The following is a 21,542-nucleotide window of genomic DNA, read 5'->3' on the forward strand; positions in this document are numbered from 1 at the left end:
CAGCAACCTCCTCCCTTCCCTGCAAATCTCTACCATGAAGTATGGGAAGTATTTGTAAGCACGTCAAAGGAGAGGAAGCATTTCAGATCGTTGTTTTTTTCCCTTTGCTCTGAAGGAAGGGGCATGTAAAGATACCTGCAGGGCAGAAAAACTTGTGATTTGTCCTCCTGAGAGAGCTTGGAAGCAGAAGAGGAAGAAAAGACATGCTAACATAGACTCTAATATGTGTATCGTCTGCCTCTTTAATATAATTCACCACTTCCATTTTACCAAAGGATGTTATCACTGACTGAAACGAAACTCTGCTCATATTTGTATCTGACAAATACACTTTTGACATTTTTATTTTATCTGACAATTTTGATTATACAAGTATCACCATGATAACTATGTTAGTAAGCACTGGATTAATCTTTACAGCTCAAGGAAAAAAATACCAAGCATAAAACATAGCTAACACTAATAAAAATGTTTTATGCCATTTTACAACTGCTGCTAAATCTCTAGTTGATGTGGTCTTCAGTTTCTCATAAGCCATCCATGACTTAGCAGAGAACAAATATGTACTGGTACATTTAAATATATTTAACCTATCTTTCTACAGAGATTCTGACAGACATTTAAGAAGAATCTACAGCATGAACAAAAATAATTTCCTTTTCTTCAGTATGAAGATGTAAGCCCCACTCCCAACTTCAGATCTGTGTCTCTGGGCTTTCCCTCTCATCTGTGGTTTCATTGTCAAGTCATTCTCCTGAGTAAGGATGGGCAGGCATCACACTTCCCAACAGGAGTTGCACTAGAGTTCTGCTGTGTTAGATTCAGTGAAAAAGCAACAAGATACATGTGCCAATAGGAATAAAAAATAACCCTGTTTTGTGTGTGGGACTCACTTCTGCTGAACATACTCAGAGATAGAGCAATTGAGTATGGATAGGAAAGTATAGGAGAAAATTTAGCGTAAAAAAATCATGCTTTTTATTAAAATGCAGCACTTTTAACATATTAAAGTGCTGCTCAAATAATTGCCTTAGCTTCATAAGCAGCATGGCCTTTGTTGTCTAGAACTCAAAAATATAAAAGGGATTTGAACATTTTAAGTTACCTTCAAGGTTCATGCCAGCTTGAAGACATTTCCGGTAGCGGCAGGCTGGACAGTTTTTCCTCCGAATTTTGTCAATAATGCAATCGTTTCTCCCAGCACACAGATAGTTGTGCTGCCCTGTATTCATGAAGACAAACAAAATAACCGTAAGAGTAGTAGATGAAGTTAATTCATTCTTTCAGTATCGTTAAGGATCTGGGGACTATATAATACCTTTACTTACTGTAGTTCATTTCTTGCAAAAATAAGATCAGTTCCCCTATGATTTCATGTAACTATACACCAAACAGATTTCTCATATTTAGACACCAAAGCCAATCAATTTAGGTAGAAATCCTATTCTTCTATGTCAAGATCAGGCAAATTCTATTTTTAAAACTACTTCTGTCTTACATTTCTCAAAGCTATCTTCTATAGCATGTTTCACATGTTTCATAAACACATTTTGAAAGTATAGATGTAAACATCTCTACAGATACACAGACATAGCTTTCGTAATTTTGAAAGTCATGAAACCTCCTCCTTGTTTAAACTTACAGTGTGAACTGGACAAACCAAGATCTCTGACACTTTTATGGATTCACAGATTCAGAGCAAAACTGACCCTAGAAATATGGCAACTTGAACCACATAAATTAAAATAACTGTATTTCTTAGCTGTTAAGAGCAGGGCAACAGAAGGCTAGTATCCATTCTTAATTATTTGAATTACAGGAGTAAAAGTCTCAATGTAACTTACTTAGAGAAAGGTATTACTATAAAGATATATTCTTCTCCCAGACAGGGATCAAGAAACATGTTTCTTTAGAGGGCAGAAAGCTGCAACCTAGGTTTTTACACTATATTTCAAAGTCCTGACAGTATAACGTTGCGAGACACAAACATATTTTCCAAATACTGAGTTATTAACAATGGAGGTTGAGTCTTCTCACACAAAAAGAGCTTGCTAATGGTTTGGTTTCTTGCATTTACTACTTACCTATTCTTGGCTTTTTTAGGTGAAAGCTACACTATTTGTTTGTATTGCACTATATTAAAGCCTTCTTGTCACATGAACATTCTGTGGAAAAATGAAGGGAAGTCGACGCCACCTTCTGCTTCATGTCTGACTGCTGCCCAGAGGACACACCAGTTGCCTTTGAGTTACCTTTGCTGCTCAAAACCCAAAGATACCTCACAAGCAATACACTGGTAAAAACTGGTAGTGAGCAAACAGAGATCTTTCCAAAGGGATTTACAGTAGACGGGCATTTACAGAGAGGTCGGACACCCTTCAACATTGCACCGTGCGCAGCACAAGTTGACGCCTGGGGCTCTGAAGTGCTACGAGACTGAACGAGTCTTTGCTCATTTGAGCACACCGGTATATAAAAAGGTTAGAAATTGAAGACAAAGGAATTTGGGAGATGGAATGAAAAATGCTGAAGAACAACAACAAACTGGAGCACAGCAGGAGGCAGAGGTGTGGGGGGAATCTGAAGCGGAGGGGAGGTGTGAGGATCTGAAGCAAGGCGAGGAAGCGGAGGTAGGGAGGATGGTAAAGATCTGGGTTGGCATCAGGGTGGAGGTAACATGCTGGAAGGTGAACAGGGTTGGTTCTGGGACCAGAGAAACCGAATCACGAGAGCTCTGAAGCTCTGAAAATAGGAACTAGAACAAGACAGCTTTGACTACCCTGGGCCCGTTTGCATGAAGAACTGCATATAAATATACAGTTGTTGTCCACCTTCATCCTTCCTCTTCTCTAGTTCTACTCTTTGCTGGAAGAAATACACTTTATATTGATTTTCTATGTACTGATACTTTCAGTTTCTGTGACTATTTCCATCAGAGTACACACGCATGTAGACAAAGGTACAAAAAAGGGTGTCGGGCTGAAGGCTGGATAACCAATGTGCAGAATCAGCTTGGTTGGTATACTAACAGGTGCCTGGCAGCTATTAGTAAGAAGGATATTGCGGAAACAAATTCTTTTTACATATGTTCCTGATAAGAAAAATTCCTGTAAGAGACAAAAGCAAATTATTTGTTCCTTAAAGTGAATATGGAACAAACAGATCCTGGAAGAGCTCCTGAAAACATCCACAGTGTCTAATCAGAAGGATTAAGGTTGGGGTAATCTGTGGAACAATAAAAAAAAAAAAGTGGAGGTAAGTCAAGGAATGTATTGCAGTTTTTCAGCTACAAGCCTGCTTACGCTTTTAACATTAATACAGTTGATATAAGATGTGGCAAGCTGCATCTTACTATTGAGTTGATTTCTTCATGCATCAGTACTTTTGTGATTTGTTTAAGCTTGAAGACAGGCAAAACCATCACTATGACATATATCCAGCTGCCATATAGTTCTTCTTCTGAGGGATACCCAATGACCTTATTTTAATCAAAGATACAGATGATTATTTGCTTCAAATAAAGAGCCTGGATCTAGATGGGAATGCAACTCCAGACAGGACCAGTTGGGAGTCACAGAGAGCCCAATCAACTCAGTGCTTTGCACTTGAGCTCATATTATTTCTTGTTATACTTCAGAAGGAGCTTCAGCTTCCCACAGAAACGGCATCCTTCTCCCTTGTGACCAGCAAAAACAGCGATATGAATCTGACTTTCCCGATCCCTCTGAGAGGCTCTGCATTTCCATGCAGCTCCCTACTGCATCCAGTGAGCTGGGAATTGGGAGAAAGTGCTTCTTCTGAAAGGCTGAATGGCAGCTCGTCTTTGCCAAAACAGCCTTCCTTCTTCTCCAGTGAAACCCAACTTGCAAAAATGTTAGCAAAAAATGATAGTCTGATTCACTTCAAAATACCCAGTAACGACTGCATGAAGAAGGCACGAGACAGGAAACCCTGTAAGGCTGTAACTAAGAACAACATAATTTCAGAATAGAGGAACTGCTATCCTTTCAGAGACACTAAGAATATACTCTAACTCTTATGCATCTCTCCGATACTGAAGCAGAGTCAGACATCGAGCTACAATCTAGTTCTTTACAAAATGGCTACTTGTGCAGCCCCAAAAATCACAGACTACTTATTCTGCTATACACACTACAGATTCACATTTATGACATGTGATCTCTATTTTCCAGAATGATTTTCTTCCTGTGATTAGAGAGAAATCTCAATGATCCAAAACCACACACATGTTCCTGTTACCTAGTTACCCCTGCAGACAACACACATGGACATGTATGTAATTTAACCAATATTGCTTATAGGAAAAATTGTAGAGCTATCATAACCTTGCATACAACAGATTCATATGCAGTTTTACACACAAAACAGCGAGGATTAAACTTAAAAATCACAAACTTTACAATACTAATGCACATAGACAAATATCTCTATATAAACAGGACAAATAAACAAAAACAACAGTGAAAGAAAATGAAAGAAACAAAAAGCCAAGACAAGAATACACTCTTTTACATTGTGAGTGAATGGGAGCATTTTATAAATGTAAATGGAATCTATGCTTCAGATAATACACTGTTATCAATGTTATTTACTATGAAAAGATCAGCGATACAATGGACGGGCTTTTCCAGTAGCATTCTAGAAAAAAACATGGATTCCAATAAGATTAAATAGACTCCTTTTGAACGTGGGTAATATGTATGTGGATTTTATATTTTTAAACAGCAAATTTATCAAAACACATCTTACCTTCCACAGCTCTTTTGAAGAACACTTTGCAGCTGCCACAAGTAAGAACACCATAATGACACCCAGAGGCCTCATCAGAGCAAACAAGACAAAGCTTGGGAGGTGGTCCCGTAGTTGCTGAGGTTGTGGATGGAGAAGAGCTTACATCTGATCTCATTCCAGGGCTAAAAAAAAAAAAAAAAAAAGCATAAAAATACTTTATTTAAGATCTATGGGACACTGGCAAACATAATATTCATAACTGCAAGAAATGGACTGCCCTTATCGTCAAATATTACAGTTCTGCATGCAAATTTCACTAGACTCTGAAACAGTTAAACAATTAATTTTGTAAAACGTATGTAAAGCTGTATGGATTTTTCAAGGCCTATTTGACTTGGTCAGGATTACTTCCCTGATGTGTTTCTGAAGCCAAGTTTCTTGCACGATTATCCTAGCCTTTAAAACTGACTCTTAAAATGCACTCTCATTCCATATTGTTTTCAATACTGTCACATTCCCTGCAGTTTGCATTGAGTCCTGCAAGAGCTTCCTTTCCAGTATCATCACAGATGATACTGGGATACTATTATGCAGGAAGCTGTGCACATTAAGCCATATATTTATTATTTACAGTAACAAATGATCTTTTCACCCCAGCATTTTAGGAAAGGAGTATCTATTCCTCATTTCAGGACTGAGTTTTCCTATGTAAATGTACAGGCCATCTACAAATGAAGGGCTACTTCTCTAGTAACAACAAAAAGATCATTGTTAGAACAATAAATAATGCATTGTAATCACCTTCGAGCTGCTTCTAATCATAAGGGCTGAACCAACAGTGGCTCTGCCAAAGTTCAGAGGCTAATCTTATTCAGCACGTGTAAACAACATAGCCAAAACCTGACACGTTACCTGCTGGAGGCTGCCTTGACACCTCCTATTAGAAGGCCCATTTTGTTGAGTTTATTTTCATGAAGTTGTAAACTGTTAAGATCCAAATGATATCCTGTATGCTTAACTTAAAGTGATTTTCACAGAAAATTTTGTCCAACAGGGTTCCAGCCACTTTCCAGATGAAGCTAGAAAGTAACACTTTAAGACTTTGGTGCCTTTACTCAGAAACTCTCCAGAACATCCACGCTCCCTAACGTGGGCTGGCTTTTGCATGGAAAATTCCTTTTCCTCTCCTCAAGAAAGTCTGACCAGATTTGGTCACACATTTAAAAAAAACCCCATCACTCTCAGTCAGTCACAAAAACTTTAAAATTCCAGCCCAAATTAAAACGCTACGATACCTGGGAGGCTTTACTTTTGAACAGGTTGCCTCCATATGCCCCATCCCCAAGAGAGCAATAGAGAAATGGTCCATCCGGCAAATCCACGGACTTTTGCTGTTGCGTTTGCTCATCCTGGGAGGGAGTTAAATAATAAAAGCAGACACAAGGATCGGGAATCCTAGCACTCAAACACAGAGGGATAAAAGTCAAACCAGAATAAACATGTCAATAAAGTCCACACTTAGACAAATATGGAACCAGAGGGCAAAGTAGTGAAAATTACTTGTGTTAGGGGAAAAAAAATGAGACAGTACAGGCACACAAAGACCTAAGGTATGTGTAGATCGCCCCTAAAAAACAGAGCCTGCCATGAGCTCGGGGAGAGGGTGACCTGTATCTAAGCCAGAGCAGAAAGGGCTGAGTAGGAAAGTAAAAACCAGACAAGAACATAGCAACAGCTCGAACATGCTGGAATAGCTGTGGGAAGAGAGTGGAGTAAGACCAGAAAAACGGTGGTGCGAAGGCTTCAACAGGAAAGGCTGGCAGTGGGAATGAAGTAGAATGTGTCAACCTTGAGGAAAAAGGGAAGAAAAAAGCCCACCGAGGAAAGAACGCTTGTTTCCAGAACTTGGAAAAGAACTCAAATCTGTCACATCGCTCCCTTGCATTCAGAAAATATTTGTGAAATGCTGCAACACTTCTACCCTATTACTCTACAAAGAGGCTGACAACCATCATTAGCTAGTCTGTCAACTAAAGTGGCAGTCACCGATAGATGCAATCCTGTTTATGATGATATGATGACTTTTCTGTGTTTTCTAATTAATTTGTCTTCTTTTAAAGAGTGGAAAGCTATAATAAAATACTAAGGTTGCACAATCCAGCACTCAACATACAAGTTATGGCAGAATGCAAATCAACCCAGTTACATTTATTTGATGTCCTTACAAACATGCATCTTTAACTACGTGCATCCTAATTTCTACAAAGCACGTCTGCCTTCCTCAGCACAGAGGCGCTCTAGGAATAAATAATGTAATGATGGAAGCTGCCGTTTGCATGGCCCCATCTCCTCTGATGAAAAATCGGCTGGTAGAAGCTAATAGCTATGGATTTGCAGGAAAAGAAACTTCAAATTCAAGTCTACTTCTGCCTCTCATCACAAAGCTCGGTGCAATGGTATTTGGTTAATACAAACCAAACTTTTCAGAAACAAGCAGTCGGTGTGTTCCCTGCCTTCTTAGTGCACAGCTTGAGATCTGGCACATACTTTGAAGACAAACATGCTACAACCTCAAGTCACGAGAGCCGTGCTTTGAGCCGAGTGATGTCCAGCTCCGCTGGTTGAACAGACCCTTCCCCACCATGCCACTGGAACTGGTGCACTCGTTCAACTCCGCATTCGGTGAGGGAAGGTCTCTGTGCCCTTTGGGCTGCCTCAGGAAGCACTGCGCAGACCCCCACCACTGCCAGAGTGGTTCCCGCACGGCGTCCCGGGTGCGGGGCTGCGCGTGCACACCTCCTTCCCTCCGGGGCTGGTCTGCTGTGCCTATCAGATTTCAGAGGGAATCCACAGACGAGAGGGCAACCCCAGGCTTGAGAACCCAGACGTGGTTCTCTGATCCCTCACAGCTTTCCTGTCTAATCAGACAAATAATTTGTACTACAAAGCTTTGCTTCCTTTCATGCAATACATATATTACTTCCTTCTGTTGTTTGTTTGGGGTTTTTTTTCCAGCTTACTGATCCATTTGGAAAAAGGCATTAAATTATAGTATCATAGGCACAAAAGAAGTATCAACACTTACCTCAAAAAACAAACAAACAAAAAATCCTAATCAGTAATCACTGACAAGTCAAAACCTACCATAACTTGCCTTATTTTCTCTAAAGTTTTAGGCCCAGTAGCTCCTTTTCTTATGCTAAAAATCTCAGTTTAAACATTGAAATATAGGCTGGGAGCCTATGATTTTAAGTAAGGAATGTAGAACTTGAGAATTCCATTTCATTAAAATGATTAAAACCAGAAAAAAGATGGAAACATCTTTCTATGCATAGTTTCGAAGACAGCTAATTTAGATACAAAAATTCAACTCTTTATAACTAACAAGTTTCCAACAAAAGCATTTTTAAGGAAACATTCATCAACTGTCATAGAAACTATGGTAGTGCCAAACATATTCCACTGAAACTTTTCAATCACCATTAATTTTTTAAACAGGGCTCACTTGCCATACCAGTACCACAGAAAATGTAAGACGAGAAAGAAAATAGATGATATGACTTACAAAACTAAAAATAAATTATTACACTGATTAATAAAGCAGTAGCCAGCAATCTAATCTGGGCTTCTGGCGTATCTTTTCAAGCCTGGCTGTATCAGATAAGGCCAATATTTACTAACTCTGTGGAGAGCTGCCAGGCACCAACAGCCCCCTGGTTGTGTAAAACACAATTTTGCTTGCCTGAAACACAGAGAACAGGAGGGATTATAGTGCATAAGGACTCCTGCAAGAGTTACAACAAACTGGCTTGAGGTTTAATATAAATATTTTACCTATGAAGTTATATGTAGTAAAAGACAAACAACCACTTCCTAAGGAAGAGGTAAGGGAGGGAAGTTGCACTCTGAGATAATACAATAATAAAAAAGTTACATTTCAGTTATTTGCAGAATTGTTTTTAAACTCAACAAAAATGTAACAAACTATGATTCTTGTCTAAATAAAAGAAAAAGTCAAGCAGCACAGATGGGAGAGGGAAAAAACCTCCAAATTTTAAGGGTTCCAAATTTGTAAAAACTTTAATTAAATTTTGTTTTGGGAGGCAAGGTGTTATTTGTTTAAGGGTACTGAGCTCCATTCCCATGTACTTTCAGAAACTATTTATATATAATCTAATTTTATTTGTTTGTATAGATACATGTATCATTTCCAGTCATGGAAACACATTAGGGGTAAAATGGAAAGACTTACAGAAAAGAAGAAGCAGCTACAGCAATGAACTCTGTAGAAATCAAATTGTTTAACCAAAGCCATTTCTGTGTTAATCATTTACCAGAGGTTTTCAAACCAGGCTCAAGGTTCAAACTTTAATAAAGTCGGGTGTGGTAACGTTCATGGCGGTGTGAAGTTTTCCTTTCTCGGGCTCCCTGTCTGCCGCGGGTCACGCTGTCCTCCCGCGGAGGCCAGTGGCCAGGGCTCGGCGGGCCGGGCGAGCCAGTCACACCACCACCACGCTCCTCCGGCGAGGTTATTAAAGCCGGGATATCAGATACGGGTGACCATCAAACTCACAGCTCTGTATCAGCTATAAACATAATATTAATTAAGAAAATATACTGCCTTCCTGTTACTTTACATTGCTAAACAAACAAAACGCACCCTCTAGTAAGGTAGAGATTAATACTTTCAGCAACTAAAATTAGTAGTCATTTACAGTCTACAACTTGAAATTCTTCACCAGCACATGAAAGCTTAGGATGGTCAGCCTTGATCACATTTTGTCTGAAACAGCACCCAGCCCTAGCACAGTTCTGCTGAAGGGTAAGGTCTTTTAAAAAATGCAAATTAAATTAGCACCAGTAGCAAGTTACACACGTGCAGTGAGAACTTGCTTAACAGTTTAAAAACTAACTGCATTTTAGGAAAAAGGCTGCATGCTACAGAACAGGGGAAGGAGCATCTTGGGAAATCTGTGGGGCTGCTACGCAAAGAGGCAGCTGTCAACCTTAGCAATTTTCACCTTCTAAAAAAATCTACCCTGAAGAAAAGTTCAGGGGAAGTGTATAATGTAAGTTTTTTTCAGACATATGGACAACTAAGGTACTCCCTTGTGCTATTATAAATTACAAAAACAGAACGCTTGCAACTGGCTCCTAAAAACCTGTAAGAAAATGCTATTCACGTCCAACTGCCAACTCCAAGGAAAGAAATGGATGCAGTATGTCCAGGGTGGGAAGAAACAGCTCACAATTCGGCTATATACTTTAAAGCAGAGTAAAAAGACTATTTATTTTGCTCCTACTCCTGATTTATTGCTTCACGAGTTGCACTTGCTCTGCATGATCTAGACCACAAAATGTCCATAACAGACCACCATAAGTCTTGGTTACCCGGCATAAGTCACCTTAGTATTGAACTGACATATTCTTAAAAGCGAGTTACTTATCTGTTTAAGTAGTATCACCAAACTAACAGTAAAGAAACGATTTTCAATGTCATTGCCATGTGGGCCTCATTCTTATCTTCTAGCAATGAGAACAATGTAAACACTCAGCTGCATACACCAACTGATTACATTTTTTGAATTGCTTGCTTATTTATTTATTAACTAGAGAAACTAGTAATGATTTTTTTATACCCTCCTAGGCAGGAAAGTAGTTTTCAGTTCAAGCAGGAAAAAAATTTAAAACAAGGCTATTGACACTGTATTTTTCATTATAGTATTAAAATAAAAGTATCTTTGCCAACTGAAAATAATTTCAAAAACGCATTTTGCTGAGAAGCTGAACAACTGGTTACGATGGTCTCTTCTGCCTCCTGTAAGGTACAGTTAAGTTTAAAGAGACTGAAAATTGGTACGAGCTGGTAAGAACCAACGTTCTCCTCCCAGGCTGCCTGCAGACTCCATGCAGATACACACACAGCCCTTGGTTTGTCCGGCCACCGCGGAGGGTGCGCACAGCTCCACTATCGTTGGGGGCACCAAACACGTGACCATTTACCCAAAGGTCAGAAGGTGTCGTGGGGTGCCGACTCAAACATCTACTGACTGCGTGAATGTACCCAACACCCACAAACAAACCAAAGCTGCCCTCCAAAGAACTTAGGGATAGGCAGGTTCTGTATAAAAGTTTTCCTTCCCATTTTGTACTTAAACAGAGAACTGAATTGCTTTGGTAAAAGCGCTGTTCTTGATTACAAGCACGTCCCCAGTGTCACCATAATAAATTAAAAATCTACTACCGATTACAGTATTTAACGAAAGCCTGCAAATAAAAGCATCCAGTATTACTGTTTTACAGCCCTTCAGAAAGCCAAGATGATTAACACCATTTCCTTTATCACGTACCCAGATAAATGCCATACCATGACTTGATAAACCAGGAAACCAGGTTTTGAACTAACGGTCTGGTTTTGTGCACACGCCTATAACACGACCAAGATAATGCCAGCACGAGGACTGGGTCACTCAGAAAGGCCGTGGCCAAACTTCCTTCATTGCTGGATACAGAAACTCGTGGCAGAGAAACGTGTTATTTTACCATCAGATTGGCAGATACCATCATGCCTCCTCCGGACACTGTCTCTACCTCAGGATAAACTTTATCGTTAACTTACAATGGAGTACTGGGGTTCTAACTCACAGAGAATTTAAAACATGAGATATACCTAAAAGCGGCAAAGTCTCATAATTAACCTCCCCATCTGCAGAACAACACACATGGTACCGTTCCTTTAATACAACTAAAGCAGACTGGGGGATTCATGGTTTTGTATGAAATCACCTCAAATATCGTTAACGTTTTTGCTCATGTTTCCAACAGCTCGGGTACATCATAACGAGACCACTGACCACCAGGCTGCATTCAGAACAAAAAAGTGACTTCAGTTTACACCAAGAAAAGGCTTTACATATATTCGTTATGAAAGATTTTATGTATAAAAATACACTTACTATTGGCAAACAAAATAAATTGGAATGAATACGTTTCCCATAAGTGTTGTGGTACAGAACCAGTCACACCTTGGCGCTGGCGAGGTGTTGATCCCTGTACAGTCCGGAGGTCCTAAGAAGAACCCGAATCGCAAAGCTAAGATCTCTGCTCCCTAAGCATACGAAGCAATAGCGCTGAACTGGAACGTCTGGTACAAATGAGCTTGGAGCGCACAGGAAGCGCTGCCTTCTCCCAGGACTGTCCCAACCCGCGCCTCAACCACGAGGCTGGCGGCTCGAGGGGCACCGGCAGCCGCAGCACGGGCACCACAGCAGACCGCGGCTGCCAGGGGAGGGCCGCACGCCCCCGACCCGGGAGCGCTGTGCACACCCCCGCACCAGGCACTCGCTGACGCGATCTGCCACTCTGGAGAAGCAGACGGTAATTGTGTGTGTTTATTAGAGCTTCAGTGACAAATACGTGTTGTTCAGAACAGGCTTCACAGGGAGCTTGTGTCTTCCTAACATCAGGCAGAGGCAGGAGGGACTATAACTCGAAGCGCTGTTGTTTCATTTCTCATAAATTATACTCTATTAACTAAAAATAAACCCTGAAAGCACAGGCAAATACCAATGGCACGTTAACAGGATAACTGCAGAGACTCCTGATCTAGTGCAAGAGAATTAAACCCACCATATTAAGTAGTGCAGGTTCCCTATGGGCATCGGGCCCTTTTAGCTCTCTCGGAAGTCCCTGCGACATTTATTCCAAAACCCGAGGACGAGCGTCCTACCGCAGGTGACTCGGTGCCGTCTTTAATTACCGCGCCAGCGCCAGGCGGCCTCGGAGGAGCCTGCAGTGGCTCCAGAGCCACTGGCACCAAAGACACCCCTTCTCCCCGCTCCAAAATGGCGTCCGCTACCATTTTAGAGCTCACACAGCAGTGAGAAAGAAATGCTAACGCAAGTGAGCGACGCGACTTTTTTTTCCTCCCCTTTTGGATACTCTCCAGAACGTAAAGGTTTCAAGGGCACAGGCAAAGCTTTCTTGGAATGGATAAATGGTAATTGATGTTGCAGCTGCAACCTTAGCTAGAGCTCTTGGGATTTCAAATGTACTACAGCCCTAAAGTATTTACGACCAGAATATGATAATTAAATTATATGTTCTAAACTTTTATATTTATTACAGTGCTCTGGTAAAGCAGCCAAAAAGTCTTACCTTCAAGGGTAGAACTTAATTCCTGTATGAATCAATTCATGCATATTTTTCCAAATTTTTTATTTGGTGTTGTGGGTTTTTTTTAATTCATTGTGCATCCTTGCTTCCTTAAATAAAGGGGCAGCGAACCCACACATAATACATAAGCTACATAAGCTAGTACCTTTATACTTAAAAAATATTACATTAAAATAAGGAATCAAATCATCCTGGACCATCCTAATTATTTATGCTTTGCTGGATAACAAGATACACATTTGATCTACACATAATTGCACAGACGGGTTGTGGATCATCTAAAAACCTGACTTCCAAGAACTCAAATCGTGCTTTATATGCATACATACGCACTCTGCATTTACAAACTAAGGTGCAAGCAGGTGTGTCTGCAAAAGGACACCCTTAATTAGGAGACTGAAAGACTAATATACACTCAGGAGCATAAAGCTCAAAAATCTAATCACGATTAATTTTTTTTCCATTTCAAACGGAATACATTAAATTGTTCCTAGCCCATTCAGCCTCTGAATGCAGCAAGCACCGTTTCTGATCTTGGCAGCTACTGAGCTATGTTTTATCTGGGTGACACTTTCTCAGAAGCAGTTGCTTAGTTTTCTTAACCTTGCAAACTAACCAAAAACCAATGTACCCGCCAAAAATGTATTACCTTAACATAGGTCCCATAACATACTAATTTCATGTGCTAGCACACTGAATTCAACAAGACAGCAGAACTCCTGAACAGAGACACTCCGTTGTTACTAGAACAGAACCATGGGCTTAGATCAATCGCAACCTTTTAGCTTTTCCTATATAGTCAGTACGTATCAGAAAAGTATTTTGCTCCTTATTACAGTACCCTTATTAATGTGGTACCAGAGGAACTGAACTCAAAATATTAAACAGAATTTGTTCCATTAATGACCTCAGTGTGAGCTACGTACATTGCTCTGGTCGTCTTAACGTGAATACTCATGTCAATCACAGGACTGCAGTTGCAGGCTGCCAAAATTATGTTGCTAGGAAAGAAGGCAAGAGACATCTGGAAAGCTGACTCTAACGTACATGGAAAAATATTAATGGTACTGTAAGAAATGCAGTAAAAGATTAAACTAAACTGCAATAGTCACAGAACAGGTATTTTAGAAGCTGCAGGATATTACCCGCGTAGTCAAATTGACTCATAAAGCTATAAAAAAACTAGACTGATAATTAGAAAGTTAATTTCTGCTATTTTGGAAAAAAAGTTTAAAAAAACCTCAAGACACTTCTGCTGCCAGTATAACCCTTGAACAGTAATGCGGACACCGATTTTTATGAATGCGTACACATGGACTTATTCACCACAGTTTGTGCTTTTATCATCACTGCATAACTATTTTCTGCTTTGCCAAAAAAGGTAACAATTAGAAGAAATAAAAATCAATAAACACAAATAACAAAGCAGAAACAAAACCTTAAGTCAGAGGAGGAAGAGAAACAGGAGGAGAAAAAGATAAAAACAGGGCAAGAGAAGCAGAAAGGAATGTTTCTTGCTTAATTCTTTCTACAGACCTTCAAGGAAGCTGTTTAAGTGGAACTGATAATAGAAGAAAGTCAAGATGGCAAATTCTTCAGCGCACAAATTTAATTTCCTTGTTGGTCTGTATGAAGCCTTGCACGATGCATCTGCACCCTTGGCATAGGCTTTCACACTTTTTTGTCAATGAAAATAATACATTTACATGTGGAGCAGTTTCTTATGGAATATTAACCAATGTATTGCATTCTGTGGAAATATATGGAGAAGAGGGACGGGGATGTGTGCCAATTTTAGGTTTTGGCCTCAGTCCATTTGATGTGGATCCAGGATGACTTGGTTGACTGTTGAGTCACAGGTTGGTTCAATTGACACTATTTTACATTTGACTAGTTATTGTTCTTTAAACTTTGGACAGGAGTCCAGAAGCTCAAAACCCACCAGTGAATCAAAAAGAAAGAGGCAAAAGCAGAGTTTAAACAAGATTCTTAGGCAAAAAAAAACCCTCTCCTTAAATGACATCTACGTTTAGCAGAGATAGTTAAAAAAACCCCAAAGCCTACCTCACAATTTAAAAAATTTGTTATATTACCAAATATCTGTAACACCCAACATTAATTTCAAAATTACTGCAGAAGTTCTGAGATATCCTCCTCCCCACTTTAACATAAAGGTGGGAAGAAGCAGCAAACTTTTTCCCCTTAAAAAAAAAAAGTAAATTAGTACTATGTTTTTAACAGATATAACAGTAAAATATTCCTGAAATATTAGATAGTCAATGTGCGTACTGTTAATTCAATTCAGCCAACACTCAATCTAAAATTGAAGAAAAGAAAGAAATTTAGAAACCAAAAGTTACTGTTTCAGTACTGAAGGTAGACTTCTATTCGGGGTAAGAGAAGCCCATAAATACTATTGGTTTATATTTTAAAAGTATAGGTGTGTTTCACATGGATGTCATCAGAAACGGACTTGTTATAAGATGCATTGCATTTAACAGTAGATGTTTTTAGTGAAGGTTGACTCTTCTTATTTTCCCCCTTCCCCCCCATTTTACCCCCATTTCAGATAGCAGGTATGTTTTCAGGAGGTTTTGATCCCTGTGAGGGAAGTTCAATATCATATCCACTTGTTTTCAGAAAACTGATCAGCAGCTAAGGAAACAAGCAGAGGAACAACATGAACTATCTTTAATAAGAGAAATGCAGTGTGAAGGGAGATTGGGTTTTGTTACAATAATCTAGCACGGAGGGAATCGGCTTTCATAACAACTTCCAAGAGCACAAAAAACCAAACAAAAAACAGTAAAACCATCATATCTTGGGTACTTTGCTGGAAGACGAAAATACTTCTGATGATTTTGAGATCTTAGTCACAGAGGAAAATGATTGCAAGATGTCCTTCTCGGTGCTAAAGGCCAGAGTTGAGGTTCACCGCCAACTGAGTATTAAGAATTGTGTAAGGTGCTACCCACGATGTGTGTGGATTACGTTCCCTATTTAGTCACGAGCAGTAACTTCACTTGAAAGGGTAAAGATTCTTTTTTACCACATTAGAGAGAGAACAGTAATTCTTGCAGACAAGATACAGAACAAGTTCAAAATTCTCAGTGACTTAAAAATCAGAAAGTTGAAGGACAAAACACCGTGATGGCACACTGCGAAGCTCGCCAAGGGAAAGGCTAAGACCTCTCACCCTGAACGCTACCAAAAGGTTTTCTTTCATGTTTTAGGTTTCATTTTTGGTGCATTTTATCCTTCATATCCAGACCTGTGTGTATACACAACAGACCTTAAAACCAAGCAAAAGGTATTCTGCAAAGTCTTATAAACACTTTTAATGCCCTTAACGCAATTTCTTTTCTTTCAAACTGGCCTCTGACACATTTGATGCAAAGAATATATACAAAACCACTCTTCCCCACACATGAACAGGAAGAAAAGCATGTAATAAGTTTATTTATTGACACAAAATCAGCCATCTAAACTTGCGTAATATTGTCAGAAGGATAAGCAACGAGTACTACCATAGACCTGTAAGATGTGTATAGCTATTGTATGTCGTTTTCACGGCACTTTTAAGTCTACTTTATTGAATTATCTAGTAGAGTGCTGTAATTACTTTTGTCAACACTGTTAAGCAATTACAGACACAATTTCTGCTATAACATGCATACGCAGTAGGTTATTATCTGCTTTTATTTCCACTTGGCATCCATGTCACACACTCAAGACTATCAAGATGTTTCATCACATCCCTCTTGTTGCATACTCCCGGTCTTTGCAAGCGCTTCGTCTTGTTTAGTTTATTTGGTTCCCCGTTTCCCTCTCCCCCTCTGCCCCCTGATACTTTTAGGTCTTGCCTTCTTTCTCTCTCTTGGATTTCTCATATTATTTTATCCACTTTCCTCTGTCCTCTTCCTCTACCCCTCCCTGCCAGATGAAGGAAGCTCTATTCCTTCCTTGCTGAGCCTCACACAGTTTCCTGGCCACATTGTTCATCTCTGCCTCTTTGTATATTTTCTCTTCCTGAACAGCACTGGGAACCCCTCCCAATTTAAACTCCATCTGTAAACTTCATTAACAGGCTGTTTACCTCTCTCACATAACTATCATGAAGGTGACTACTCAGACAATCCCAGCGCCCATACTCACTTATCTCCACACCATCTCTTTTCTCCAAGAGCATCTTGTGGGTCTTAAGCACTGCCCTGAGCATTGTGCAGTTATTTCAAGTTTTAAACAGTGGAAACTCCACTTTTCTTTCAGAAAAGTATTAAAAACCTACCTGGTGGGAAATGACGTTTTCCTTTCCTGAATTTCAGTGTTCATTACAACTAGATGCACTCTTACAAAGGTCCTGATGGCGACTGCAATTCTTTTAGAATCAATCACTACATATCATTATCTTTCCATATCTTAACACTAACAATTTGGTCACTCAGATTTCTTAGTAGAACTTTTCATGATATTGCAAATCAAAAATTTTAACTGATTGTAATTAAATACGGTCATTGTTCAACACTTACTTAATGTGGTATATATTGCATTCACATCTGCAACAAATTCTTAAGTCACAGCTGTTTAGTTTACAAAAAAGTCTGTTTCAGTAAAAGACTTGTAGTATTTCTTATTCATTCCTACCACAACGAGGGTGGTGAACTCCTGGCCCAGGTTCCCAGAGAGGTGGTCGATGCCCCATCCCTGGAGACATCCCAGGCCAGGCTGGACGGGGCTCTGAGCAACCTGATCGAGTTGGGGATGTTCCTGCTCAAGGCAGGAAGTTGGACTAGATGGCCTTGAAAGGTCCCTTCCAACCCAAATTATTCTACGATTCTTACAGAAAGATGGAAAGCTCTTTACTACTGAAGTATGGTATAAGGCAGAACTCACTGCATGATGATTTTAGAAGAGGCTAGAGATCATTCTACTCATGACCTGAAGAAAACAGGTGTTTCATTAATCTTTTAAAGACTACGTATTAGCCACTAGGTCCCTACTTCCCTACAAAAGTATAATTATAAAGGCTACTGAAAAAACAGGTATTTCGTCAGTTTCTCATATTTTTAATGAAATCAAACAACACAAAAATACAAAAATACTGCTTTTTGTGCTGCAGCTAGGAAGGGTTTCAAAGCACAGAAGGTGCTGTAAGAACATGAAAAGAGCATACAAGAGATGAAAATATGGCAAAGCCAAAGACAGGATAGGGAAGGGAAAAAAAGGTGGTTTATCTGCCAATTCCTTCAAACATTTCTGTTATCTGTCAGATGAACAGTCAATCAATCAATCCTACCTTTTAAAAATAGTTACATAAAGCAAAGGGAAAAAAAAAAAAGATCCATGTCAATCAGGCATTATTGAGAAGACCCCATTGTGGTACAACTTCCATTTACTAAGTTTTAGCTTCATAATCAGTTTTTTCAGTAGCGAGTACTACAGAAACAAAACAAACAGCATTCAAACTCCCACAGTGCAGACCTCACAGAAGTGCAGACAGTCATACACACAGGAACCAGCTTTTTACTCCAAAAAATTTACTCCAATTTACCATTACAGTTTTAGATAGTTGAGCACACCTTCTGAGACAAAGTCTATGGACACACAAACATTTCCTGCTCTGATGGACACTCTGGCAGCAGGCAGTGCTCTTCATACAGCATGTATACTGATGGCCTGTTCCTAGGTATACTAAAGGGAGATGCATCAAAACCCTTGTGCAACCATCAAGAGAGAGTATTCCCTCCACCAAAGGTCAAATTCCTTTCCTTATTAATAGCTGAAGCTTAGCATGGAAAAGAAACCAAAAGGAAAAACTGGAAACTCAAGAAACTATGTCCATATCTGTAAATCAGAATTTACAGACTGTGTAAAAATTTTCTTCCCCCCCCCAATGGTAGTGTCCAAATCTCTAATTGTTTTACGTGGTGCACCTCTTGCTGCCTCTCAGGATCAGTTGGTCCAAATCTGGCTTTGGTTTGTAAGTAAAGTCTGTAACTGATACCTAAACATATAAACCAAGTTTAACAGAGAAGAGATGATGACATTCAGAAAGTTTTAATTTTTCAAATAAAAAGCACATTATAGTGCTTTTCTTTTATCTAAAACACAACATTCTGTTTTTAAATAAGCATTTCTCATGTTGCAGTAACAATAACTTGTACTGTTACTGCATCTTCAAGAGACAGCGATCAAATGGTTCGGCAAGCTTCAATACTGTACAAGATTCTCTCACGCAAAAGCTTTTTTTACCCTTGTAAAGCTTCTCAGACCCATGGAGCTTCAGAGAAATTAATTCAATAACAGAACATCTCTACGAAACAGGAAAGTGGTTAATCTTTGCTTATTTTAAACAGAGCAGCACATAACCTTCCAAACATGTCAACAAAAACAAGGTTCCAAAAACTAGAGGGCAGCTGGGATCAGCCTGGCTCCTCCAGGGCAGTGCTTGCTCTCAGTCCAGGACCTCCATAGCCCCTCACAACATGCAATTACTGCAGGACTATTTTTAAGGTGAAATAAATAACTGTATGATCAAAGACTGACATTATTTACAGTTTGTGCTAAAATTTGTTAGACTATATAGTCTTTGAAGTAACAACCAAGTCCAATGTTTCTGTTATATCACTTACATGTTTCAGCTGAGAAACATTAAACAAAGGTCAAATTGACAAACAAGAAAGTTTGCTAATGGGAACAAACTGAACATTGATTGCACACTTAACTCTTTGTTTCAGTAAGCTCTTCTTAAAGCCTGCGGTTAAGCCCATGTTTTAAAAGGCATTCGCTTTGCAGAAGTTTATGACTGTACATACAGTGCCATGTCATTACACACGAGGTGTTAGCTGTGAATCTCTGCTACGCTGGCCCTTCACAGGAGAAAAGGAGTTTTTCGTTTTTATAGTCACCCCACAGCACACACAGTTTTTAGTTTTCACCTTGCCTCGGGAATTACCCTCAATCTGATATACTCATGACAATGTAATAACGGCATCTAGCCAAGAGACACAAACCAGATTTTAAAAGTTAAAGTAATGTCTGAATCATGCAAAATGGACAGTCTTAATGTTTCAGTGTCTCAAATGACTGATTTTTAAAATACAATTGAGACAGTATCAACAAATAAACCACCACCACCGAAAAGGAAAAATAAAAATAGCTAAGAACTAACACATTCTAAGAATAAAATTAAAAAAAAAAAACCAAACAAAAAAACCCCAAGTAGTGTCAGACTTAAATTAATGTCACCTAACTTCACAAACCAAAGGAGGCACGAATTTTAGAAGCGTTGCTACAATGAACACTTACCTAGTGAAAGAATTATTTTCTCAAATTTCATATTTTCATATTTCTGATTCTGAATGCATAATCATTATACAGAGGTTCCCTACCTGTAATACAGATTTTCCTGTTAACCCCTGTTCTGTTGTTCAAGAAATAAGAATTGACTCTCCAAGGTGTTGACCTATTGTCACTTCCCAGTGCCTTCTAAAACTATGGATGCTGAGGACTCCCTAGTTCCAGAAGAAAAGCAAAGCAAGTACCATGAGAGAAATATAATAATTGTCTCTAACTGATAACACTAAAATAACAAAACCACCAACTTCCATTATTTATGCTACTTCTCTGTATTTTGGAAGCTGTGGTGTTTCAAAAAGCTTGGAACAGTCACAACTTAAACCATCTTTCCACTGCAACAATCCATAAAGCAATAACAAATAGAGCCAAAGGTCTGTAGTTTTTCATCTTAGTTGTAGATGGCTTGAGTGAGGCCAAGAACTGTAGATAAGCAGGCCAGCCTTTTCAAGGAGAGAATGATAAGTGTTTCCCTGTATTGCTTATTCTTGCAATTTTAATCACAAGTCTTGCAGCATCTGGCATTTTCCCTTTAGCTCTGCTTAAGGGCTTGTAATTGTAAGAATCTCTCTTCTCAGAAAATCTGTACTGAGCTGAAAAACGTATGCACTGAAGGGTTAAAAAAGCAAAGCAGAACATCCATTTGAGTATTTTTCAGCATCTCATGACCAAATCAAGCCTCAGACCATGGCGTTGGTAGTGTATTTAAACTTTAAAAGAAAAAACTTGAAATATTTTAAGGACTTTGAAGGAGGAGGAAACAAATTCCACGGCTCCCTGCCAACGCCCTGCGAGAAATGCCAGCTCGAGGCCGACAGAGCACGTTGTTAACGGACCGCAAGAGGTTAATTAGTAGACTTGAGGGCACCTACGTGTGGCTGCGTACACGTGCACACACCCTAGACATACGCACAGGTATTTTCCAAATTCTGTGTATTACGGGAATCTGAAAAACATTCAGCTGCCTGAAGCCCTACAGAGATGACACATTGCAGTGCCTGGCAGAGGACTAACTACAGCCTTAACTGCACCCAGTCACGTGTGTGCTCATCTTTAGCTTTCTTCCCCAAAACTTCTGAAGACATGGAATAAACTGTTCTTTACTGCTCTCCTACTGCAGCACCAGGAGGTTTCTTACCATAGCTGACAGTCACTTGAGAGCACTGTGAAGTCCAAAATAACAGCATTTATTCTTTTCAGACTGACTTTTTCTGTTAAACATTTTTTAATAAAGCCACCAAACAAAAACCCCATAGTTT

The 21,542-nt window shown here is 39.4% G+C and overlaps 1 protein-coding gene across 1 annotated transcript in view; it reads right to left on the reverse strand.

Moving 5' to 3' along the window:
- The window catches only part of NR3C1 (nuclear receptor subfamily 3 group C member 1), a gene marked incomplete at both ends in the record, with an annotated part of 65,213 nt that overhangs the window by 20,729 nt on the left and 22,942 nt on the right, over positions 1-21,542 (reverse strand). The window contains 2 exons of the mRNA XM_082006445.1: positions 1,106-1,222; positions 4,771-4,934. Of these exons, the coding sequence (XP_081862571.1) occupies positions 1,106-1,222; positions 4,771-4,934 (281 nt within the window). The remainder of the gene's footprint in view (positions 1-1,105; positions 1,223-4,770; positions 4,935-21,542) is intronic.

This window comes from Phaethon aethereus (assembly GCF_964289735.1).
Source record: "Phaethon aethereus genome assembly, chromosome: 14".
Lineage (NCBI taxonomy): Eukaryota > Metazoa > Chordata > Aves > Phaethontiformes > Phaethontidae > Phaethon > Phaethon aethereus.